Raw genomic sequence first — 27,898 nt, forward strand, 5'->3', positions numbered from 1 at the left:
TGTTCAAGTGTTTCCTATGAATCCATAAGAGAACACTACAGAGATTGCCTAGTCCATCTTTTAGATCAAACCATGATGAACAAAAAAACACTCAAACCTTTTTTAAAAATAAAATAAATTCGCTGTAACTATTACTGCTGAGCAGAAAGAAGATTAATTGTAATTGTTCTGCCAGAAAAGGAAATTACAATACGTTGATCACCATAATTTTGACTTATGTCTCCTGTTTTTAACTGTCTATTTCAAGTAGGGAATCTAAAACGATTTCCCTCTATACAACAGACTTTAAAAAAAATTAAAAAAATTTCCACATAGGCGATCATTTTCTGAAAAACTGTTGGCGGTCATTGGAATCTCGAAAAATGTTTTGTCCGTCTTTGTAGAAAGGCAAGGGATTTTTGCACAAAACACTCGTTTCAAAACTGCAAACAGACCTGGTATAAAATGATCAAGTCCAGCATAACACTGTATAATCGGATGCATACTACCTCCAAAAAGCAGACCAGCCCCTAAATGGAAGAGATGAATACAAACACAGAAGCACTTTCGTCACCAGTGCTTTTAAGACAAAACTGATATCACTGCACGAATGTGGGTGAACAAGGCTTATTGATCTGAAAAATCAGAACTAAAGTGCTGAATTTGCATTGGAGTTATGTCCTGCATAAGTCCAAGGAATACCAAATAATTCTGGTTAAGGGGTGTTTCTTGTATCAAACATGTCTGACGTGAAGCTACTGAGTTTATCCTGGCTATGAAGTTGTTAATGAATATGTTCTTTCAGCTATCTTCCTCATCGTCGCTGATAAGGTCCCTTCGCTCTGGATTGGAGTCTCTTTCCCGAAGGAAGTCCTGTCGAATGGCCTCTAGCTCAGTAAGTTCAAGTCGTACTTTCTCAAGGTGGTAAGCTCTCCGATTTCTAATTTGACGCAATGGAAATGGATTCATGTCCACAAATGCAATATTGATAAGTTTCCTAAAACAAAAGAAAAAAGACATTAGTAGAATTTTAGTGTGCAAGTCCATGAGCTTTAAGAAAAGCAATGTATTCCTCACACAGAGGATAGTAAGAAAACAAACACTGGCATAGCCAATAGGGCTTGATTTTTAGCTTTTAATGCAGACCTACTGGCATTACCAATGTTTTTTGCCAATGCTAATAATCATCAACAAAAAGAAAAAAACATGTTTTTTGCTGAGGCTTTACAGCATCAGCAGCAAAAAAAGACAAAACGCTTGAACATATATGTACACATGTGTCATGCTGCTACACAAGAGATTGTAATGATGTACACATGCACATGGGTCACCATGCATGCATATGGATTCAATGTGGCTGCCATTTATTTTATTTTATTAACAGTCATAGAAAACTTTAATTAAAATCTGTGCAAAACTGTATTGAAAAAAGAACAGCTCAGTAGCAAATGCGGCTGCTGGTCCCGCCAAAAATTTAAAATAATAAATAAATAACTAATGAGACTATCATGACAGAAAGGGAAGGGAAGCAACTGAGAAACTGGAGGAGAGAATAGTCAATGGGTGTGTGTGGGGATGGGAAACAGGGAAAGAGGGTAAGCAAAGGGATTCAGGGGAGGAGGCAGGGGAAGAACAAAGGAGCTTGAGGTAAGGAGGGAGGTGAATAATAAATAAAGATGGGTAGGGAGAGGTGGCAAAAACAACAGAGGAGCTGCAGAGGAAAAAGAGGAAGCAACATGCAGCAAATGGAATGTGGGTATTTGGGGCGCGTGAGTACAAGGGAGAAGGTAAAAAAACACATACAGACCCACAAAGTCCTAATATAAAATAAAAGTAGCTTCCTGAGTGTCAGCAATGGAAGTATAGAATTCATCAAATCAAAAAAAGAAAACTATGCACCAGTGATAGGATAAATACAAGAAGAGTAATGAAAGCCATTGAATAAAAATCAAGCGGATGAGACATGCAAGCCAACCAGTGGTAAGCAACAGGCAGGCCCAAAGCCCAGTGTTAGTACTGGAATTCTTTACAACTGGTTTTCGCCAACATAGTCGGCAGGAAATAAACAATGGCAAGGTCAAGTAGGTCTCAGATGTAAAAGGCCAATGCTAGTTTTCATTGCTATTAGGTAATGGCAAAACAGCTGCCAGAGCCTCATGACACATGGGCACACAAGAAGCACACACATGCAGATGTATGAGAGAGCCATTTTAGAATGTGTCCATTTCTATTAAAGGAAAGCCATTCCAAGATGGCCATCAATGTATACACATGCATAGTAAGACATGTGCACTGTGATGCATGCATGCATATAAAGCCCCAATACATTTGTGTGCTGTGCATAACGTAATGACAGTCATTTTTGATTTACCACTCTAACATGGTTGATAGCCCTTTTAGAGTAAAAAAAAGTGGGGAAAAAGCACAGGAGTGTCAAAAAAATGAAGCAAGTGGCCAGTTATCGCTTTGGAGTTGCTGGAAACGTTTAAAGCTCAAAAACTAAAGAAAAAAATGTAAGTCTGTGGGAATGGACCCAAGAACATTTGAGAGCAATAAATGAGCTGTTAAGAGGAGAGTGAAAGATCACGCAGAAGAAGAGGGGATGAATATCAGCTAGAGTAAGTGAGGGGTAGTGACCATGGAACAACATGCACTCCCACGGAGTGCTGAAAGTGAAGGGAAAAAAAGGAAATTAAAACAATGAGACTGTAGTGCTCCTTATGGGGGAGAGAGAGAGAGATAGAGTGACAAACACACAAACAAGGAAGAGAGCAATGGAATAAAGAGCAGAAACCTAAAATAGGCAACAAAGTGTTTGAATCATGAGCAAGGGGCTGACCCAAAGCTCCCTATGTGTACCTGAGCTGTTGGGGCATCCCTTCTGACCCCCCTTTACATAGGAGCTCCATCCTGGGGCCACTTCAAGGACGTTATGTCTACTGTAGGATCGGGCCAGGAAAACGCCTAACTCTAAGATGGTGCCCGCCCCCTGCCCCTGTTCGTCCCGCTGTCTTCTCCAGCTCTCTGGCGTCTGCCCCTCCCGGCTATAGAGCCTCCTGCTGATGGCGCCTTGATAATCACCAAAACAATATCCCCATGCCCATCTGGATTTTGTTTGGACAGCTGGCTTCTCATCTCTCCAACTCCCAACCAGACATCCGGCTCAGCCTCTCCCCATCTACCTGTTTCGTCTCCTTCCACCTCACCCCCCTGACAGGGGAGTCTGAGCATTATTGCCGATGCCCGGTGCCAGACAGCTATAGAGGAGATCGGCACTGGTTCATCCCCTTGACTGTCACCTCCTCAGCCGGATATTGAGCACAGTTTCTCCCCGTTCTCCCTGTTTTGTCTCTTTCCTCCCCCTCCCTTTGACAGCGGAGTCCGAGCATTATGGCCAACGCCCGGTAGAGCTGCTAGACAGCTATAGAGGAGATCAGCCCTGGTTCTTCCCCTTGGCCATCACCTACCCAGCCAGACATAGGACACAGTTTCCCCCCCATCTCCCTGTTTTGTCTCCTTCCTCCCCCTCCTCTGATGAATTTACCTTAACACTGCTTTTTTATCCTGTTTGATTATGCTTTGTAACAAATGTAACTTGTAACCTGTAATTCACTGATCCTCATGTAAAGCGCTCTGATACCTACGGGTCTTGCCAGCACTATATAAAACTCAATAAATAAATAAATAAATAAATATATAAATAGAATGTATAAATCTCAGTTAATGCACACGCTTGGTGTGTTCTCTGTCCTGAGGGAGGTGTGGAGGCCGATATTAGGCTCCTCAAGAAAACAGACTGTCAGGTGGCACCCATTCCCTCATGGGAAGTTGTCATTTCCACATGTTTACAAGCTTATACGTTTTCATTACTTCTACTGCATCTACCTCACCATACGTCAATTGCATTTTCAACTGGACTCTTCTTCCAACTGGTTGAGATGTGAGACTGAGGAGGAGGATTCATTTGGACATTGGACATAGTTTCTCCCCATCTCCCTGTTTTGTTTCCTTCATCCCCCTCCTCTTACAAATTTACCCTAACACTGCTTTTCTATTCTATGTTTGATTATGCTTTGTAACAAATGTAACTTGTAACCTGTAGTTCACTGATCCTCATGTAAAGCCCTCTGATACCTATGGGTCTAGCCAGCGCTATATAAAACCCAATAAATAAAAAAATACGTGTTTATTATGTACTGAAAACAATAAGCCTGTGGCAGATAAAGATTAAATAAAAACAAGGACATTACATTGCCAAGTATTTACTTTGACGACACTGTGTGACAGATGAGACATCTCAGTTCATTTTTCAACTACTTTTTTTATTGAAAAGCATCTGACAAAACCAAAACACTTTCGTAAACAGTACTGTCAACATTTTAAATGAGCACATGAAATTTAGATTTACAGAATTATATTTTTGTTAATTAAGCAACAGTTTTATTGAACAGTAATTTCTCGTTCCGTATGTTGGGCTTCATTGCTTACCCGTAGAGAATCCAATGAGGGCTGGAGGATGCATTTGAGGGAAGAGGATGTACCGAAGAGGTGCCTTCTGTTTGCTATGTTTTACCTTTAACTTTTCATGTCCGCCCTTCCTGTAGTGACAAAGTCTATCAAAAGCAAGGCTAAACCCAAAAGACTGGATTACCATAACCACAAGACATAATGCCTGAAATATGTATCTCATATTGGCCCCGATATCGGACAGTCATATTGACTCTGAATAGTAAAGGGCACAGGCAGGAGCTGGTTTGATCAAGGCCTTGGGGGAAAGAGGAGTATAGACAATTACTGTTCTTTAATCCATTGGAATCGAGTGATGTTAAGGATTACAAAGACCAAACGTTTAAATATTTTACTGCTATTTTTGATTTCAGTTAAATTTTAAGTGAATTCGTGTAAAATACATTTTATTTGTTTGAGCCGTCGTATAATGTGTCCATTGATTTGCAAAGATAAATAGTATGCCATTCGGATGTAAATTGTACACTTTCAACCTGCTGCTTCCATTTCAGTGTGCCCCGGTCAAAAACGTTTTATGTGAGAAATCTTACTACTCAAAGTAGGTACGTCAGTAATGTGAATGATAATGCTTACAGTATGCAATGATAACTGTTTAAGTAAAATCTTATTTAAAATAATGTTATAAAACCCTCAAAAGGGCTGTCATCAAAGGCGACAAGGAGTTTGGAATAGGAAAGATGGCAATAGCGACAGCACTTTTAGGGGGATGTGGGGATGTGGGGCTGAGGGGCGCAGCATCGTGTCAATGTATGACATAGATCCAGCACTGTATGTAGGGGCAGAAGTCAGCCGCAGGGGTCTCTGCAATTAATGAATGTATGCATTAATAAGAAGATCAACACTGCTCAGTAGAAATGTGGCAGCAGTTCCAACAACTATTATTTCGTTTGTGAGAAAACTTCTGGCTGAGGTCTCGGACCCTAAATCGAAGTTTTTTCCCCTTTTACACTGGGAACACAATGAAAAACATCAAACACCCTCCCTGTCCATGTTTCTACTGCCCGTTACCACACAGCTGGCACTTCAATATAGCCTTATAGCCCGCCGTAGCGGGCTATAACGGCTATTAAAGGCCCGCTGAATCGTTAAAGGCCCGAGCCGAAGGCGAGGGACTTTAACGAAACAGTGGGACTTTAATAGCCGTATAGCGTGGCTACGGTGGACTATAAGGCTATTAGAACATTCTGCCACTAGAGGGCAGAATGTTCTAACAAATTAAACAAAGGATTCTCGAAGCTTGAAGGGATATAAGTCCCCTCGAACTTCGAGAAGCCTTTGTAGAACATTGGAATGTTGCTCTGCGGGCCTTTACCGGCCCGTAGAAGCAGGGAGCACTCCATTGTCTGCATTGGAGCTCCCAACATTCCACTGTTCTAATAAAACGTAAACTTCCAACAACGAACTTTGGTACACTTGGAGGCAAGAAACAGTACAGCCTGGGATGATACAAGATTCTACTTCATATTATATAAAAGGATTTCCTTAGATTATCCACAGTAGGTGAGATACAAGAGAGGAAGCAGCATGGCCATGTGAGATCTCAACAACATTGTATCTCATCATACCTCTCACTGGGGATACAGTCACTGTGGGTTCTATTCTCACTGTGGGCTCGATTCCCAAATATGTGTTTCGAGTGGATTATGGGAAACCTACAGGATCTCATATTTACAAACATACATTAAAGTATTCGCTAAGAATTTCTCTAAACAAAATTCTAGAGATGCCAACGGTTTCTTAAGAGAGGTCTATGTGCAAACAGACTCAACTAGGATTTTGCCTGTTGCATCTCTAAGGTGCGCTAATCATCTCTTTTTTTTAACCAGTAATAACCTTTGCATCTTTATTACTTCCATTAATCTAAATCAGGCTTCTCCAAAGAGTAGCTCATGAGGTACTGGCAGTTCGCCAGCTACCAGTAAGCAGCTCTCCAGTGTGCACACAGCCTACTAAAGTAGAAGTTTTTGCTTAGATAAATTAATATATGTATCCCCAAATTGAAAGTAATGTATTTCAGATTTTTTTTTTAAATTGGCATTTCAGGAGCTCATAAAACAAATGGCTGAATTATCAAAATATATTTAAAGCAGATATTTGCAGGATAAATCATGAGGAATTGGGGAGAGTTATTACTGAAAATGTTAATATGGTGCCAAGGCATTGCAGCTATGGTTTTTATCTATTAACCTTGTTGATAAAGCCATTTTCACATTACTGTTGGCAACCTTGCCTAATACTCTGAGAATGTCACTACAGGTAATCGTGTCTGACGTAGTCACTATTGCCGCACTATCAATATTAGTAGCTCGGTATGATTATTTATGAAACACAGGTAGCTCTTATTACAGAAATGGTCGGAAATTCCTGTTCTTTTTTTTGTTTAATAATTTTTATTAAGTTTTCAGAAAGAGAACATATGCCAATAAAATGAACACATTATGAATGAAGTACAACTATTAATTTAAGAGAAAAACATGAGAAAGAAAGTCAAAATTGGAGTAGAGAAGAAAGAAAAGGAAGAGAAAAAGAAGAGGAATAAAGAGAATTAGAGATTGAAAAAAAGTTAGAAATTAAGATGCAGGTGCATGTGAAGAAAGATAGGAAGTAAAGGGTAGCCAAAGTAGGTCGGATTTAATTTTCTGAGCGAGAGTAAGAGAAGAAACAGTAGTAATTCGGTGTTCATCGCAAACAAAGTTCCACCAAGTTAAAAATTATAATATAGAGTTATCTTTCCAACAGGACAAAATCACTTTAAAGGCTATAGCAATAAATGAATCAAACAACAGAATAATATGATTAGAAATATCAAAATCGGGTGGGGAGGAACCAAGAAAAACATTTTGAATTGTTAATGGAATATTACATTGAAATAGATAGCCAAAACTTAAAAACATTCAAACAATCATAAAGTTGATGAAGTTAAGTCCCAGTAGATTCAAAGCAAGACCAACAAAGGGATGAGGAAGTAGGGGAAAACTTGGATATATAAACAGGGGTAATAACAGCTCTACTATAAATGAAGTAAAGGGATTGAGTAATACGTGCGGCAATAGAAGTTTTAAAGAGATTGAACCATAATTTATCCCACGAAGAGATAAGGAGTGTCATAAATAAATCAGAGTAATTCGACAGGGGATTTAGGTCGTTCAGTAACATGAGATAACAACAACTTATAAATAAAAGCAGTCTTAGGCCTATGTTCTTGAGAAACGCTATATAACGGTGAGTGTGGAGTGAGTGATGGAGAGGTTAAAGGGAAATTATTGAAAGATAAATAAGAGTGCAAAGCTGTTGATATTAAAAGGTATTCATTAATAAATTACTCAGGTAAATTATATTGTGACTGTAATTCCTGAAAGGGGATAACAGAATTATGTTGAATTAATTGATGGGTAAAAATAATTCCCTTCTCCTTCCAATGTTTGTAATAAAATGATTTACGTTTATATTTGATAAATTTGTTATACCAAATAGTGGAGGACAAAAAACATTGATATGTATCTAAACCATGGGAGAAAATAATATATAATAATTGTTGGGAGCATTTTAAAATAGGATTATCCGATATGAAGGAGCAATTAGACATATTTTATATCTTGAAAAGAAAAGTATTTTAATAGGGAAAGCTCAAAAACAATCCAACGAGGGATAGGTATATCAGCAAAATCATGAGCGAAAGAAAAAAATTGACGAATCAAAAATGCGGAATGATAAGATTTAAAATCTGGAAAACGTACACCTCCTTCTGATTTGGGATGTTTAAGTTTCATAAGAGCAATGCGGTGGTGTTTATTATTTCATAAAAACTTTGTACAAATAGAATTAATCTGTGAAAAATATGAAGCAGGAATTCGAAAAGGTAGCATGGATAATGTAAAAAGGACATGGGGTACAATCATCATTTTAATAGTGTCTAATCTATCCCACCAAGACAAATAAAGGGGGGACAAAGAAAGAAGTAGTGATTGTATTTCGGTAATTAGTACATTAAACGTATGACGGAGATTCCTGTTCTAAATCTATTATACTTCATTACTTAATAACTTCTACAACTTTATTGTGGCAGTAGTTCTAGAAGCTACCACCAGGTGGCAGTGGCGTAGCAGAGTACATCAAACATGTACATTCTACAGAACCGTCGAAGAGTCAGATCTCACTGAACAATACTTGTGCCGAACCGTAATGTAAGGCAGCGCAATAACCAATGCTGTGTCCGTGCTGAACGACCTTATTTACCACTGGAACAGTTGTAGAAATATTCAAAAGTAGAAAAAACTGCAAAAAGCACATTGCAAAAGGGGGTGTCGCCATGTGGCAGTTCCAATTAACATAAAATATATTTCCATTTGTCTTTAGTTCTTGGTATTTTAATTTTCTGGGCAATCCCCTGGCTCTCTGACCTCACCGATGAAAAACGTCTTATTATGACCAGAGAGAGGATCACGGTCAGGAGGAGCTGGAATTCAGGCATAAGTACAACAAAGTGGTACAAGCCGACAAGCGGTGCAGGCACCGCCGTCCACCATAGCGCAGACACGTCTTGTGATTCTTCATTAGTCATTCATTGATCCATCCATCCAGATAAATGGACAACATTTGTATACAGTGTGTTATCCACACAAGCGGCCTCCAGTCGGCCAACCTAGACTGCTGCTTCAAGGGAACAATAAATGAGGATCGCAGAAGGGATTAAATGGCCAAGAACAGTTTTCGGATTTTCTAAACTGAGCTCAGGGATAGCAACCGGTTTACAAATCCAGAATTTTGTGAAAAACCACAGACAAATGAGTATGAGAGGGGTAACTTGATCTTCATGCTATCTACCAAGGGTGCATAAATTAACATAGTATGTAGGTGTTCAGCAGATGCTTTCTGGAACCAGACCGTGTAAGCACTTGCGCGCTAGAGGGCAGATCTTAAGATGGATCTTATAACAGGAACCAGTGAGCAGTGGAGGCAGGTAACGGATGCCAATGGAGGGAGCCAACCACAAAGCTCGTCCTACCTACATCCGGGGGAGCAAGGGCGGTAGCACTTGTTACAGCGCACTCCAATACCTGCTGCTGGTGTGTCTGTGGCTACGTGAATGAGAAGTACATTGGAAAATAAAAATTCCTTTGGAGTTCTCTAAGAACTTGGCCTTTATGAATAAATCCTTCATATGCCCAGTGATTTCACTTCTTGTAACACAGCCTCCCACCAGGCTGTCTTTTTCTTCTTGCACTTTCCTGGCTGAGGATATACCAAGTTCCACCAACTTTGAGAAAGGGACTCAGCGCTGAATACCACCAACGTGGTCTGTGCTGGCACTGCCCTCTAATTAACTTTTCGATGAAGAAAAAGAAATGGTGTCAGAGCCAGGGCCCCCGAGCCCGCCGACTGTAGTCTATAATGCAGAGCAAATGTTTCCAGGCGCTACCAAATGCCCCTCAAGGAAGCAACCCTCACCTGCGCCCAGGACATATTATTTTGCTATGCAGACCTCTCCACACACCAAAGGACGAAGGGCCTTGGACTGGGCTGCATATCCCAAGAAAGTAACTCATGACCCAGCGACTAAAGGCCAAAGAGGACACGTCACGCCCTGTTGGGTCAACTCCCATGATCACAAAAAAAAGGGATGCAACTTGAAAAGCTGGAAACCGCTCTAGATAAGCGCAGGCTACTGTTCACATTTAACATTTCACTGTTCAAATTTGATGCATTATCTCGCTCACAAGAGTGGAAGGTTGAGGAAAAACACCAACACCTCTTCAGAGAGGCAAGAACGATATATAGTACCATAGAATTGTAACCTGCCCACTCCAGGTTTCCTCTTTCGTCTATCCGGGGCAAAATGCAGATTACACTCAGCAATACAGAACCAATGACAATCACCCACATAAATAACACTCTGGCCAACAGATGACTCAAAAGCGTCTCTTACAATGGCCTGCAAGTCAGCCGAACCCTATGGAAGGAGGGTGTGCCACATATGACACACGTGCAGTGAAAGCAAAAAACATTCATTAAACAGTTTTTGTACTTCGCAAAATGTCCGCAACGATCATGTCTGATCACACAATTAGAATAGAAAAGGAACAGGATATTGGAGTATCAAACTTTCCACAAGTTTAACGTGTGTCTCTACTCTATGTTCTAATCCATGAATACCCCCCATACTAGGCTGGGCTCTTAATCTCCAACAATTTACATGCCCTAAACAAACCAAGAGAGTAAACCCTTGTGTGCTTGGGACACAAACACACACAGACACGCTCTGATAGATACACTGGCAGCCGCCTGACAATACTTCAACAATACTCCAATCTCTTGCCACACAACTATCCATGGGAAACAGAGGGGTAGAACCATCTCAAGTTACTCAGTTCCAACCCCTTCCAAGCTATCTGAGAAGTGTATGGCTTTATAGCAAATTCCTTCAAACCCTGTGCTGAAATCGAATCACTTGCTTTATTTAATGAACCAAAAGCAGTACTAACATTGACCAGAGATGAGGCAGCATAGGAGGGAGCACAGGAGAGATCAATGACTGGTAAGGGGACGGGAAGGACTTTGAGTGATGAAGGTTAACAGTAAGTAATGTACTAATCACTATCTCAGCTTTCCTATTATTCATAGGCATTAGTTCATTTATTTAGTTACTATTTATTTACTGACAATTACTTCAAAATGCTAACGTTGGATGAGAAAAAAGTGCAAGACTCATGTGGGTTGAGTTTACAGGTGGAAGGGACAGTATGGCTCTTACATTCTTCCAGATGCGCATGTAGCTTGGGTGAGACCTCAGGACTGGATCACAGCATTTCATAGTCTGGCACTGCCTGGGTGTTTAAGCAGCTTGGAAACTATTGGGATGATCAGGTGTGCACTGGTCCATTGCAAATTCATTTTGGATCACAGTACGCTGCTAGCGTCTGTAAATAAACCAAACTGGTCCTAATCTCCAACCAGTAAAATGAAGTACATTCTGGTAACCTGGTTTTGTGTCAGAATCGGGCTCTGCACAGATGGTTGGTGAAGCATAAGGCCAATAGGAGCTAGAGAGTGGGAATTATAGGGATACTGCAACTAACAAGGTAGCCAACTGACTGGATATCTGTTACACTAACTTCCCGGTTATTAGAACACCTCCTGACATGGAACCTTTACTTGTCAATATACTGAGAGGTTTGTATCACAACCATTATTCATCCCTCACATTCGTTTGTATTTCCTCTCCCACTTTCCTTACATTAGGTTCCCCTTTAGTTCCCCCTTACCTATTTTGAGTTTTGTTGCGCTTCATACCTTTGGGTATCAACCGTTCGCTTACCTTTTCAGCTCTGGGTGGGCCTGGCAGTGAGTCACTTATTAACCATATCGTGTACTTCCAAAAAGAAGTGGGATAGTAAGAAAAATAAAGAAAAGACTAAATACGGAGTGGATCTCCTCAAGAGGAGTCCACTGAGAAGTGTCATAATGTGCATAACTGTGATTCAATTAAACAGCCAGTTAGGTAGCAGGATACTGATACACGTCCTTCTCTTTACTTCCAGAAGTCATCCGAAAAATGCTCAGAGGGAGGAGGATGATGATCAGAGTGCAGATCAGAGAAGTATGTGAATCCAAAGAAGGACTCACAATGCTTTCCTGACTATATAATACAAGAGGAAGCCAAACAGTCACAGTCAAAGCCTCAATTTAAAAAAAGTAAAGTGCCAGGGAACAAAGCAAAGCATGTCACACATATTGAGGACACAACTTCTGACCGCAGAGTGGGCTCTGACCATGCTGGACAGCGCGCCAGAAATCACAATAAGAATCTTATGGAGTGTCTGGCGGCAGTAGCAATGAGGAACTATGTCCACACAAAGTGCGAAAAGACCTTTCCCTGGTGAACAATTCAGCTGTTCCAGTTGCCAATGGAATTGTCTGGGATAAGGTATCCTATGATATATTTGGACTGACAGAAACTCTATAAACCCCATACATATATCCCTATGTGATGGTATATCTCCTGGTACTATCTCCGATGATCAGGACATTAACGCGGTGCATGAAATTACATTACACGATTTTTAATAGAGAACAAAATGTATGACGATACATCTAATTATGATGAAATGTTCTGTTTGCACTATTACAGTCACCATTATTTACATAAATAAGTGCGCTACATGAAGTATTAAGTTTGCATATTTTTCTGGGCACAATCCAGCTGACCATGAGTCCTATTATTATAAACCAACAACTTTACAGGCAAAGAAATGTATGCTTCCTGATACTAAATTGATCTATTCTGCGTCTTTTCTTACCCAGTTGTCGATAGGGCAGTATGACTTTTGGCAATACAATATCGTTGTAAAATCTATATGGGGAACTAGAGATTGGCAGGTGCAGGAAAAAAAGGCTTTATTTAGAGCATGCCTTACACATGCCCAAATTATTTTTCGGAATAAAACTGTGCAGCAGACGTACTGTCTTGGCCTGGCCAAGATAACAACTGTAAATGCACTAAACATTCCCACCTTTGCACGCTTTGCAAATTGGCAACGATTAACAAATTACACGGAGGACACATTTGACGGCATGCTAAGAAATGGGACATATAATTCTTCACATTTCAATCCAGAGGGATGGCAAGTGTGGCTGTTAGATACTAACGGATGTCAGGCACATTTTCTTGACAACACAATAGGGTGTAGGAGATAAAGGCCATACCCACGTTATGTGCAGACATAACATTCAGGAGTGGTCAGAGTGTGGAAAAGCTGTGCCTAGACTGGCTAGACACATTCAACGATGTCTGAGGTGAAAGAGCACTTCTCTTTTCTCTCTGATGACATGGTCCTACAGGATTTTGTTTTAGGTCCTCGAAAGTCACATCAAACATGCTTTCTGTATGGAATATACAATGAAGTGTGGACATTTTCACAGCAGGAAGCTGCTGAGAGGCTTCATGAAACTGATACAGAAAATTAAAAAAAGATCTAGCAGATGTTGACAATGGTGGGAGTATATTATCCACTAGGATATATTCTCTGGGTAACATTGTGTCATATGCTATTGACATCATACGGAGTGATTTGTCCTCTTTGCAACATGGGTAATCACAACTTATGTCTATTAAACTAATACTTTGGACTCTACTGATGCTACTCAATGGTAGCATTCCATGTAATCCTCTAAATGCCACTACTTTGTTTTTACCATACAACTTAGCCTTAATGGTCTGTTCAATTGCTAAGAAAGACGCAACATCCTTCATGTTACACACTGTGTCGTGAGAGAATGGCACACCCATGCTTCAAGAACTGAATGGCAACTGGAGCTGCCGAGAAGGGTGCAATTGGAACAATCGTCTGTGGATGCTAGAAACAGCTATGTTTAAACTACTCCTTAGACCATTTAAACAATCTGGCAGTTTAGAGCAGTGGGGATTTTTTTTTAATTCAGCTATGTTTTTATTCACAAAATTGTGTTTAGAATGCAGGGTGTTTATTTACCTTTTTTCTATTGCATTTTTTAGATAAAATTTGGTTATCTATATGCTAATATTATTAAAGAAGCACAATGCTTTTAAGAATTTAGGTCTTATATTAACTCTATATATTTAGCATAACTTTTTGGAAACTTTAGTCACCTCACGTCCAAGGGTGGGTGTCACTTGGTCACATTAGGCCTGGGCAGTAAAACAAACATTTTACCTGCTTATGTTTAAAGTTGATATCCTTTTCTTATACGTTGACATTTGACACACATTTGCTTGCATGCTCATATGGATAATGTTCCATGAAATAACTTTGCTTACATTTACACATCTTATCAGAGCCTTGTAAATTCTGTACAAAAGCTGAAGTACACTGCGCAAAATGAAGTTTATTATTGTTCACTCTGTGACAGCTGTGTCAGGATAGAATCAATATTAACGGCCTGACTGGAACTTCGGCATGGCAACATGGATGAAGTTTAGTGTATAAACAACATCATTCCTTTACCCAGTTAGAGGAGCATTCCGCTGACACAGTGAAGGTCACCCCATGAGGGAATTCCAGCCCAGCTGAATACTGTTTATTTCCTGAGAAGGATGTTGCCCAACTGCACAAGAAGACGGGCTCGCAGATGAAATATGCCCACAGGTAACTGGGGAGTTAGATCACCCTCTAGGGATTCTGGCAGATTCACCCACCTTAAGCACACTAGCGCTTGGCAGGAGCATAACTATCACTGTACTTATGGATGAATTGTTTATTTTCTCTATCACGCTTGTGATGCTCATTACTCTGTTTTGTTTCCTTCTATTGGTTATTGCAGCACATTTGTTTTACACAAGAATCGTATTGCTTCAATAAATATTGAAATGCAAACTCAAGAATTTCTCGTGTTACTTTTTGGGTATGCATGAGTTACCAAACGAAAGGGCTTTAGATCGGTTTCCACAATTTTCTTGGGGAGTCAGGGTTGTCATGTTCTGAGGTTGCACATACCATTCTACCTTGCTAGGTTAGGAGTACTAGCTAGCAAGGACTCAGGCTAACACATCCCGATAGTGGATGCAGGGTCAGTCTTTCACAGTTTTGACATTTATGAATAAGTATGAACTGTAAGACCCACTCTTCTGATGTGAAGTTGTGTGCTTGGAATAGCTTTCCAAAAAGCAAGTAGCTGGTGACTTTACAAAGCCACTGCATCCCTGGTTCTGGAAAATATTACCCTGATTGTGGGTTCAAGACCCTGTTGTAGGACAGAGGTCTTCAAACTTTTTTGCTCAGAGCCCATCCAAAGAATATTTTAAAGTTGTGCGCCGCCCCGATCCCCCAAAAAACATTATAAGACAGATTGGTGGATGCAGAGGGGCAGGACTGAGTGCAGGAGTGGGGACTTAAAAGACCATTTCAGGCATACTTTTTTCAGTAGCTCATAATCCACAATACATCTGAGACATAAAAAAGAGCAAATTAATCAAACAAAAACAGAAGCTGACCAAAAAACTCTGCTCTCCATAATTGGTGTGTTGTGGTCTCCTCGCACGTCTGGCCCCAGGGCAACTGCACCTGCTGCATTAGTGATAGCAGCAGCCCTGAGTAGTAGGATATCTCCTCTGCTTCTTTCATCCCTTTCCCACCAATGCCTGACCACCACTATAATCTTGAAACAGGGTGAATCCCTTTTGTTTTTTGGGAGTTCCATGCAGCGCGAGCCGAGCGCTTTACATGAACACCAGTTACATTATACAGAGTCAGATTTTATTGTTGCTTTTAGGCATGTAGAGATTAAATGATTTGCCCAAAATAACAAGAGGTGGAGTCAACACTGGGGTTCCCTAGTTCCAAGGTCACTGAGTTAGGCCGCTTTTCCCTTTCAGAAAAAAAATTAGCTCCCACATGTTACCACCGTTTTTGAAGTAAAGGAGCTCTAACTCAAACAAGGAAAAATGTGGCCCCCATACTCTATTTCTTAAAGAAATAGTCATAAGTATCAGACAGTGGGCACCTCAGACCCCCTGGGCCCTAGTGCCGCTGCATCTGCTTCACCAATGATAGCTACCACTTTATGAATTGGCTGTCTCCTCTACCCTTTGTTAAAAACACTGACTCCCACCTTACCCCATTACCCCTTCCTGCCATCTTTCTGAGAACCAAAGTAAGGTGTCTCCTCTCTTTCGATTCCTCTCTTACCCAACTGACCATTGTTTTGAGGCGTAAATTAACACTGGCCCAGCAAGCGTGCACTGGGTCCTAAAGCAAGAAGGGAAGGATAGGAAAACAGCCATAACTGGCCCCTCTTACCACTGGGCCCCAATGTCGGTGCACGTGCAGAACAAATTCTACCTACAGTTCTGTGAAGCCCTCTCTCGATTAAGGCAGTCATAATTGGGGTAAATGACCACTCGCACCCTAGCCACAGTAACTGCTGCACTAATAGTAGTGATGGCCCTTCAAAACAAAAAAAGACCCCATATATCGCTCCTCCTTTCCCCAGGGGCAACTGTCATGGGAAGCAGCCTCTTGACACAATCCATTGATCTGGCTCCTCTTTCTCTAGGTCCCTTACTCTGAGGCTCCAGGGGTCTGGAGCATCCAGGCACTGCATCTGAATGTAACCCTGCTTGTCTCTTTCCTGCACCCCCTGGACTCACTAAAACAAACCATACCTTAAAGGTTAAGGTTGATCTTGAGATGCCTCTGATTGAAAGTGAAAGGAGGGGGACTGGTCTGCTGTGAAACTAGGCAGGGGCAAAAAACTAAAGAAACAAGTCTTCTCACCAGGGTGTCTGTTACCTGAAAGGACCACTGGAATTATGCAGCATTTTCTTCGCATAGTTATGGATTTGCTGCATTTGTCACTTAGTCATCTGCTGCATTATCTACAGATTTTAACAAAAACGCAATTTAAAAAAAAAACACAAACGGATCAAAATTTACAAAAGAAGAAGCAATGCGTGTTGCTACACAGTGGAGGGCCCTTTGCAAAAGGTGACTGGTCATTGTTTAATTGATTATTGGTGTTTTTGGGTGTTAAACAGGTAATAATGAGGTGAAATATTTGCCCAGGCAGCATTCACATGTGTACTAATGGCAACATAATGAAATACTATCATAAAATGGGTCTGTTCTAGCAGCATAATCTAGTGAACACTGCTGCATACATTTGGTCCTTCCAGTTGCATAATTTCTGTGGCTTTCTGGCCACACACAGACTTGTGCTCTGATTACATTACCCAACGGGGGTTTCATAATATAATTAATAGTAAAATTCATTAGTTTAACTTGCATTAATTTTTCATTTAACATGTGCACAATCTTTTACATGGAGTTGCCAGAAGGTTAAAAAAATAAATAACGAAAAACAGTTACAGAATATATTGTTCTTTTTAGCCACATCTTTGACCATGCCAAGTTACTAACCTACCCCGAACCCATGGAATCCAAGATCACAGTTCACAGGGCCGGCTCTAGGCTCATGGTGGCCCTGTGCAGGGAGCGTAGGTGGGGGCCCACGAAAGAGGGGGTCCGGACGGGGCGGAGCTCAGGAAGGTGTTTTACTAATAATACGTCCAGAAAATCAAAGGCCTTCCTTAGAATCAGAGATGAGAGGTTCTACCAGAGAAATGAATTGAGTAAAATAATATTTCCATATCAGGTGACAAATTATAGCATAAATCTAAAGATGAGCAGCTGAGTTAGAGGAGACCTAAAATTAAGGTGAATAAGAAGTGGTGTTTCAACAGCTGTTTAGAACGTGTTGTTTCAATGGCTGTTGAGGAAGTGCTGTTTCGATAGCTGTTTAGGAAGTGCTGTTCCAATGGCTGTTTGGGAAGTGCTGCTTCAATTGCTATTGAGGAAGTGCTGTTTCAATGGCTGTTTGGGAAGTGCTGTTTTAATGGCTCTTGAGGATGTGCTGTTTCGATAGCTGTTTAGGTAGTGCTGTTCCAATGGCTGTTTGGGAAGTGCTGTTTCGATTGCTGTTGAAAAAGTGCTGCTCAGTAGTGTTTTGATGAAAGCTATAAAAGGAGCCTTCTGATTTGTGATCCAAAACCTGGGAATATTACCGGAGAAAGAAATAGATGCAGCCTTTGTTTCTCACTTTCTCGTTTTGTTGTGAAACTGCCACTTTTGCCTTTTAGCAGTGGGTACGAGAGGTCTCTTTGCTGTATATAATGACGTACAATTTAAAACACTTCTTGCATACCAAGCATGTCTATGCATTGCTCTAGTGGCAGAGCGATTTCCAAGTCTAGATCAGTGAAAGAGGCCAATCAGGCAGACCTCTGAGCTGGGTGTCAGAAAGTTGTGGCTTGCCTTCATGTTTCCATCACCTGTACTTTTTGTTAGCACCTCGTGGTGGCAGTTCCTTTGACCTCGAGCAAAAAGACAATCCATTTCTTATTTCTTTTAAAAACATGAAATAAATCTAACTACCTCCTACATGTGGCCGCTTACCGTGCGCTGGATAGACCAATAAATGACTGTCCCTTCCTACCTCCACCTGTGTTTTGCCTGTTTCAGCAAGAGATTAATGGAGCGGTGTTGGCTGGGCAGGGACCATGGCAGTGCTACATGTTGTTTGAGAAGAACAATAATTTCCCTGGCTATTGAGCCCCTCGACTTCGGTATGATGATATATGGGCACGGGATATAAACTTTGGGGGCATCCCAGCCTTGCCTTTGATGCTGCACAACGCCTTCTTTTAAAAAACACAATCATGTCAATAGTTTTAAAGAAGGAGATGTAGTGGGTATTATTTTTTTACAGTGATCTCCTCTTGCTTGGCCTTGGAGTGGGTGGCAGTCTTCCTACAGTGCACCAATCATGAATCACGAACCAATAGAACAGAGCCGCAGAACTCGACTGTGCTACGTGTGCAGTTTCATTTGGATACAGTCAGACTAGCTTGGAAGGGCAGTGATAAAATCGCGTTTTGCAGAGGTGTTTCTTGTGCTTGCCAAGAATTATTATCTTTTTCTATATATACGTATGAGAAGAGAATATTGAAATGAGCTATGTATTTTAAACTGTAAATATATATATAATGAAGTCCCCTGCCAAGTTATCCTATCTGCTGGGAGGTAAAGGTTCATTAATACATGTCCTTCCTTCATGTGCAGATCCCATTTTGGTCCTGAGGATGCTGCTGATAATCAGCTACATCAGGTCTATAGATCTGGTCTCTCGTGGACGCAGCAGTGGTGTTGGAACAATTAAAATGCACCGTTTGTCCACTTTTTTTTCAAAAAATGTCTCTGGGGATAAATCCCTTCTCCCAAGCCTCCTTTGTGTCAATTAGGCTTGCTGGTGACTTAACACTCACCTCAAAACGTTTACGCTTTACCACTTTTTAATGTTACCAGCCGCCACTGTCGATTTAGGAACACTAATGAGTCCTTTCTGGGATCCCGGTTAAAATGGTCATTGGTTCTTATAAAAGAGCTGGGTTTGCGATTTGCATCCACTGAGAGGCAGGAGTCATATACTCAGTGGGTCTCTAGGGGGGGTCATGTCTGCATGCCCTTTACAGGAAAGAGATCCCTTTCAATAGGTGAATGCAGATCAGCATAGATGCACCTTGCAGGCCCCACTGGTCATGGAGGAAATGCTCAGCACCACCAAAGACTCTCTCGACAGGACGAGGAGTCGGTTAATTTATTTCTTTATGATATGATTTTTAATTCTTGTTCTCTACACGATGTGACCGTGACGAGCTCAGTCGGAATCCACGCACCGCTCACAGTGACGCACTCTCCCAGTGAGGCGCCGCGGGGCGGAGCGTGACGTCGTGGCTAAATTGCGCACTGCGCACAGCGCGCGGGGGCTGTCCCAGGGCCGTCACGTCGTCATAGGGTAAGATTGACGGCCCTGGGACCCAACTGCTGGATGCTGCCTGGGCAACTTAAGTGAAACCAAACCCATTACCCAATGACTATGTAAACAACAACAGCGCTCACGCGCGCCGTCGCTGCCATTGCCCGGTCGGAGGCCGCCAAATCCTGCCAGGGGGCCGCCAGTGATAGTTCCGAATCCGATCCGAATCCGATCCTCGGCTCGGTCGGTCGTCGTGGCGGCCCCTCGGGTTTGGCGGCCCTGTGCAGGTGCACAGTTTGCACATGCCTTGGGCCGGCCCTGCAGTTCACATTATGATTTTAGGGTTCAACTGCTGCATGCAAATCAAGACGGCCTGGAAATGAGCAAATAAAGTCCCGCTTCCAATTACAAGTAATTGGAGAGCCATTTGGGCCTCTTTGGGAATGCAGCCACGGACTCCCGGGGTGTGCGGCACACAGTGTGAAGACCTTAGATGTATGTGGGAGAAGATACAATCCAGTATAGGCCATGCTTTCCTTGAGAGGTGAGGGGAGTAGGTCACACTGTCTATTTAAACGGTTTTCAAGTCATATACTTAACAGTTAACAGTGAAAGAGCTCAACCTCCGTGTGAACACATTTAATTCCTGTTATTCTATTTTTCTACTGTGCAACTGTGGCTAATAAAAGAAATAAGGAAGTAATATTTGCAAGAACAGCTCAAAACTACCAGGATACTGCAAATAATTCATTTTTATTTCAGGGTCACAGCCTGAACTTCTCACCAATGAAGAATAATAATATTTTCAAGAAAAGACACGGAAGTGCTGTCAACAAGGTTTGACCAGCTAACACACAAGTGAAAATTATTGTAAAACAAACCACAAATTGGAAAACAAGAACTTTTCATTACAGTGGATTACAAGGTAGCAAGGATTCAACGTATGTTAGGTTGTGTAAATCCATCTTTGCTTACATAAGTGGGAAAATGGTGTCTAGGAATGTGATGTAAAATGAGAAACTGGGGGTGGACCAGCTGTATAGTTGGTAATGGCCGTGTAAGCCACTTGTATGCCGAACATGAAAAGTACAGGTCCTGCCTGCTTCAGTTCTGGCCTTTTTATAGAGTGGCACAGTAAACAAAAATACGAAGGGTTGGAATGCCTCTGGTTAGACTATTTGCAAGCATTACTCCCATCACCTTTCGTGTTTAAGAGACGAAAACATGTCAGTCGAATTGTGCCCATTACGAGTTCATTCCCATAATAGAAACAGTGTTTCAGCACATTTGTGCTTACATTACTCTTTTTTTTTAAGTAATGTTTTAAGGCAGTGGATCTTAACTTATGGTCCGAGAGGCCTACCCAGAGGATCGGCAACTGTTGTTACCAAAATAAAGAATATTAAGATTAATGCCTTAAAATAAATTTAGTATATACAAATAATGAACTAAGATTTAAAAGCTGAAACTTGTTCTACACATGAATTGACAAAATATTTCAATATTAGATAATTTGTTTTGGTGCATACTTGTTTTTGTGTAATTGGTTCGAGGTTCAAATCAGAGAAATTGCTTAGGCCATGGTTCCCAGCCTTCCAAAAATGACTGATTGGGGGTTCCCAGATTCCAGGAATGATTCAGTGGGGTCTTCAGAAGGCAAAAGGTTAAGAACCACTGTTTTAGTGTGCGCTTTTCAGCTCTGAAACATTTCCAGTGTCCTTCCTTTGAAGATTACCTGCATTCTCCTATTCTATGGAGATCCTACCCACCATCTGCATAAGGATGATCAAGGGTTTTCAGCCAAATATCTGTTAGCAAAAATTGATTGATTGTAAGATAAGATTTCTATTAAAGAATGAATAATGTGATTTCCAAAACAGTTTTTACCAATATAAAGAATTTTAAAATGAATAAATTATATACAAATAAAGAGCTAAAATTGAAAGGTTGAAACTTGTTTACATTTGAATGTGAATTTCTCAAAATATTTCAGAATTTGTTTGATGTATACTTGTTGCTATGTTTATGTTTTGAGGTTCAAATGATAGAAATTGCTTAGGTCATGGGTCCCAGTCTTTGAAAAAATGAGCCAGTGGGGTTTACCAGATTCCAGTAATGTTTCAGTGAGGGTCCTCAGAAGTCAAAAGGTTAAGAACCACTGTTTTAGTGCGTTCTTTTCAGCAGTGCTCCCAGCTCTGAAACATTTCTAGTGGCCATCCTTTAAAGATGACCTGCTTATGGGGATCCAAGCCATCATCTGTACAAGGATGACCATGGGTTTTTCAGCCAAATATCTGTTAGCAAAAATGAGTTGCAAGAGAAGATTTCTGGCCAAGAAAAAATAATGTGGTATACAACAATGGCAATGAGAATGTGTTTGTCCAGCCTCGCTTTCTCACCAAAGCATCACTCCGAAGCGCCCGATCATGCCCGCATACTCAGATACCCGACACAGCACAGGATTATACACTACAGATACGAATGAACAAATCACCAGTCTACTACTGTAACTAGAGTCCCACACTTAGGATGAAGACACTGCGAGAATATGGCATGGTACACTTGTGGAAGTGTCTTGAAAAGACACTTGTCAATAATAATCCAACTAAACTGAATGTAAAGCCCTGACGAAATTTGCGGTGACTGGAACAGCCAGAGACGAAACACGTGTTGGCAAAGGGGCGTGCAAGATGAGAATAAAATAAAAGAACTGTGGAAACCACGACCTCAAATCTGGATTTCTGTGTGCTTGGAGACCTTTTTTGTTGATTTTGCACCAACGTTCATTGTAAAAAGTGCACAATAAATTGTAACTGGAGTTATGCTGGCCTGCTGTGAATTGGATGAAGTTAAAGGAGGTCCGCTATCAGGCTGCCTAGTCTGTGGATAGCAGACATCATGACCTGGAGAATGACAAAGGGCCTAAATATGAGAGAAAAGATGACAGGAACACAAATTGAGGGCCAGTAGCCCTTCTGATGTAATTCGAGAGGGAGCCAGCAGCAGCAGTCAGGCAGCATTAGCAGAGAGATTTGTCTGCATATAGAAAGGAACCCTTCAAAACACAGCACGTAAGTGGTCCTGGTAATGTAGTGTGTCAGACCAGCTTGCACACACCGGTGGGTAGGAGGCGAGCACTTGGCAGTCACAGCTTGTTGCTCTGCTCCGAACTTCAAGAGAAGGTATCGTGGGAGTTGTGGGAGTTGTTGAATGTTTATAAAATTGTGCTTTAATAATAACATGCAGAACATGGATCTACAAATAAAGTTACATGTGTACACTGTTCTGATATTATTGGTTTTGAAACGATCTTGCTATGACATGTTAAGGTGCCTTTTCTTGGCTTATGCCAACTAGACATCAATTAGGCCTCGACCCCATCTTGTTTTATTACTTCTGCTACACATAGTCAGGTGTAGTCATGTTTGTTCATTCATGAATGAGTTGACGCTGGTGCCAAAGCAAACTTTTCCAACATGGGCTCAGTAATGTATCAACTGCTCAAGGCCTCTTCCACCAGCTGCTATATTACTTTCATTCATAATGGTTCACAGTTGTTTTTATAACTAGTTTGTTGTGACTTCTCCCTCTCTAGCAGAATCAATCTTCATGTAATGGGATAGGGCTTAGCAGGTAAGGTAATATGATGTTCTAATTTTTCTGTGCTCTGATTTACTGAAAGTATATCCTTTTGCTCACACCACAATGATTTTGCACTTTCAATATTAGTCTATAAGAAGAACTCCCATTTAAACCCTCAAAATGTGTGGGTGAACAAGAGAACACTTGAGACTTCTTCAATGCTACTAGTGATGCTGTCCAATTTCTTGCTGATTTTGCAGCTCATTTTTCTGTATTGCCCTAATATTAAGAACCTTCATGCAAATGAAAAATTGCAACTGCATTTACAACTTTTGTACTGTACCTTACGGATTTTTATAATACATTTCCCTACATTTTCGAGTTCTGCCCTAGAACTCACTTATTGAATCTGTCCTTACTAATTTGACCACATTATGCTATGCTGTGTGGTGCCTTATCTTGGAACATATTAACACCGTCTCCCATTCATCCACCCGTGGGCGTGTTGCTGAAGTGTGCTATTTTGGGTGAAGAATTTTAGGGATTCCCTGCGCCCACAGTATACCTTTTGATAAAGTTGCCATAAACACATTTCACATATGCTGCATCATCACTAAATATTGCACACAGACCCTGTATTAAATGCTATCCAGTACTGTTCGTTGAAAGATTCCTGCCCTGCACAGTTCCTTGTGGGAAGTCGTAGGACCTAGTGTCAGCCTTCAGTAACTGTTGACCACGTAAACGTTTAAGACTTATGAGGGGCAGTGGGCCAATAAGAAAAAATGCAGAATTTTAATGAAGTGAAATAAGTTTAGGTAACTACACAAAGTCAGGCACAATTAAATTTCAAATACCAGGGTGGGTAAACATTCAAAATGGGCAGGTAACCTGTGCATTTCATAAGGGATCTGTCCGAATTTCCAGTTTACTCTGGGCTTGTATGGCCCTTGAAAATTGGACATTCAAGGACTTCACCACCACAACTAAAGCGCATTCCAAACTGCCTTGCAGCAGCTGGTGAACAAGAGACTTAAAGGTAAGAATTAAGACCGAGAAGAGAAAATTTAGAAGGGACAGCTGTGGGGCACAGACCCCTTTTCAGTCCTTAAGAAAATAGTGTAGAGAGGGAAAAAAGGAGACACTGATGAGGAAGGAAGCAGATTGACAAAACATCATTACAATTACAACTTGAGAGACAGACTGAGGGACAAAGAAAGAAGCTAAAAACACCATACCACAACAGCATCATTGTTAATTGCTGAGGGTCAAAAGATTACGGCGCTACAGGAGACAAAAGACACAAAGGTAACTAAGTCAAGCACATGAAAGGTCTCCTTGAAGAGATCCAAAACAAAGCAATGAACAGTCAAGATGATAATAGTCTAGGTGAGGGAGTAGAATGCTATGATAACTGTGACTACGATAGATATCGAAGAAATAAAGTCATGGCATCATATGCTTTGCCATTTTGTGAGCCATGAGTTTCCTGAAAGGAAACAGGCAGAATTTAACTTTCCAATACAAGCAGAACAAGCAAAGCAGGCTGAAAGACAGTAATGAGGAAACTAAGAAAAAACAACACACAACCAGATAGCAACCATATTCATCTGTAGTATTTCAATACACTGATATGGAAAAACGATAACAATTCAGACACAATTTTGCTACAAATATCTAACTGTAACAACAATATCCTACAATATCAAAATAGGCAACATAAATTAGAAGGCTTTATAAAGCAATTTCAATTGAAAGCAAACACATGCAGATTTCTAACAGCTGAAAAAAGATATGTCAGAGCAGAAAGGATACTGTGAGTACCACAAGAAAAAGAACAGACTATTAATATAGTTTCACAAACTTAAAGTGACTAAATTAGTCAGATTACATAGGCACACAATGCCTATGGACTAGTAAAGTGTGTATACGTAATAACACAAGAGAGAGTAACCCAAGTAATTGGCCGGGGGTTTGAGTTATTAACGATAACACAGAGTACTCCTAGAGGAGTCCCTTATATGCTCAGTGAGCAAATGTATTTAAAGAGATAACCAATGGGCGCTTACAAATTGGGGAAAAAAATCTGCAAAAATAATTGTATGCTAGTATACTTAAAATGCCAAAATCTCAAAGTTATTGGGGACAGAACAGCTTAAAAGACAAATTTGCCTAATGACAAACATTACAAATCTAAACATAACAAGAAAGTGAACGTATATCAAACTACAACACTTAACCCCTTCTATGCTTATGACGAGCTCAGCTCGTCATGAAGCACAGTAGAGCTGGACTCGTCATGAGTACAGCGGTGACGCGCGCGGCCCCACCCCCCGCACCGCGTGGGAATTAGCCCGGCGTGGAAGGGGTTAAAAGCCTTTGCATATTTTACAGCCATACAATCAATTATCAAACTACGTCTTGATTGTATTATCAGCCCATTGAAGTTGATATTTCGATATACCTAAATGATTCTTACAAAGACCATCATTCGGACAATACATGCTCATTCAAATCAGTAATGCTCCAGCACAATATCGATCTACTTATCACAAAACCTCATGCCAGGCCAACATTCAAAATGACTCTCCAATCCTTTTAATTAAAACTAAGATTCAGTGAGGAGTAACAGCCAATATAAGATGCTGAAAACATCCACGAAGGTTAATGCATACTAAAATACTTACAACGTTGGGTCAGAATGTCTTCCATACACAAAGAACAGCAAGAAGAGACTGTATACCAGAACGGATTGGTACTCTTTAAATATTGTTACATATAACAGACTCTTCTAGGAGTAGTCTCTGTATAAGCAAGAAGTACATTCACATGGGCAACAATGGAGGAAAGGACAATATTGTGCCCTTCTCTAAATGGAAGGTGCAACTTTGATGAGACAACTATGTTGGAATTTTAAGGTATAGGCATTTAGATTGGAAGTCTTTTCAGTAGGTTTTGCTTTATAGTTAAAGATTCCATTGGAAAAAGTCTGGATTGACTGTTCGCTCTTTCAATAGAGATTTATATTCTAGTTTCACTGAGATGAGAGTTGTATTTGCATTTCTCTCATTTAGAACCCGTTCTTGGCGGCTTGAAAGGAAAAGGATGAATGGCAGTCTGAAAATGATATTTATCCATTCAACGGTCAGGGACCTTTGGCTTCAACTGCACCCATATTGCAGCAAATAGTAACCTACAGCAAGCTTACAAATGAGCACTTCAAGTCAAAGAGAGATACATCAACCATGCCTAATACTTTCTCATAGAGTTGTTATAACAATGTAGTTAGCTGTAGGTGAAGGATATAACCAGGTACATCTCGTCCTTTCACAAAAAGAAACTCGTCTTCTGAAATTGTAAAGATTTTCATGTTGTAGATATAGAATTAATTGGGACCTTGGATTAATAATGCCATGATTCAAGTGCACGGACAAACAAATAAGATCTAGCCTCATTCTTACATTTGTATGATTTCAATTAAGCCTTATGAAGTTTCGTTACAGGACAATAGCACCCATAGCATTGAAGGAAGCTAGATCTGGGAAATGAATTGACCTGAGGAAATCAGTAGACTAGTATTATTTGGTAGTAGTAGAAAACATATGAAGATAAAGACATATTGTGTTAGCCCAACTCAAAAGGGCTCGTGTATTGGCACCCTCATCTAATATAGATATCCATTAAGCCTCAGAATTTATGATTTTGAACTCACAAACAAATAATATACAAATGGTCTAAACATATGTCACTGTTGCTACTTTAAAAGTCTAAAAGTAGGTTTTAAAAACAGATTGTTCCTACCTGGCATCAAGAATAGTTCTCGTAAAATATCTTAGATACTTGAATATTGACATTGAGTCTTGCAGCTTTAATATCTCTTCTTCTTTGTATTTAAAAAGTGCCAAGGCAAAACGAAAAATTACCTACAGGTTAGGGAAAAAAAAGGAAAATAAAGAAATTAGTAATTTACTCCTTTTTCTTTTTACAAAATACCTTTTTCCTTAGAAGCACTGGTATACTGGTAACAACGTTTAGTTCACTGCTATGTGGCATGCACCCTCAAGACGGACTATGAATTTCAACATAACATTTAATTCTGCATCATTGAGCATCATTAATCTGTCTCAACATCCCTTTAAATGTTTATTTAATCTATACATATAGCAGCATAATCTCACCCAAATTTACATTCAAAATTATTTAATCAGTATGCTTGCTGTGCAGGCGAAATGCGTACAGCAGTAACCGACAAATAAAGTGATTTCCACAGGAGACACGGCATTGTCATCCTTGTTTTGCAAGGGATTTCTGAAATATTTCAGACCGGACTTGGGAGGTCCTTGCGACGACACGCCTTCGTTCAGGAGCAGCGGCAGGCAATACCCAAGTGCTGGAAGATATATATATCCTTACTAATATTATAAAGAGAGAGCCCAAACCTTTGAGGTGGGTAATCTCAGTAACCACAGCACCAATCACAACGCCCAATACAGCGTTGGAAAGGGCAGTTGCAGCAGGAGGACAT

The 27,898-nt window shown here is 40.6% G+C and overlaps 1 protein-coding gene across 2 annotated transcripts in view; it reads right to left on the bottom strand.

The window, feature by feature from the left end:
• Positions 1-300: 300 nt before the first annotated feature.
• The window catches only part of TBC1D2B (TBC1 domain family member 2B), a 285,950-nt gene continuing 258,352 nt past the window's right edge, over positions 301-27,898 (bottom strand). For both annotated transcript variants that reach the window (XM_078685205.1, XM_078685204.1), the window contains 2 exons: positions 27,175-27,296; positions 301-976 (listed from right to left, as the gene is read on the bottom strand). In XM_078685205.1, the coding sequence (XP_078541331.1) occupies positions 781-976; positions 27,175-27,296 (318 nt within the window). In that variant the 3' untranslated portion in view covers positions 301-780. The remainder of the gene's footprint in view (positions 977-27,174; positions 27,297-27,898) is intronic.

This window comes from Lissotriton helveticus, chromosome 3_2 (assembly GCF_964261635.1).
Source record: "Lissotriton helveticus chromosome 3_2, aLisHel1.1, whole genome shotgun sequence".
NCBI lineage: Eukaryota > Metazoa > Chordata > Amphibia > Caudata > Salamandridae > Lissotriton > Lissotriton helveticus.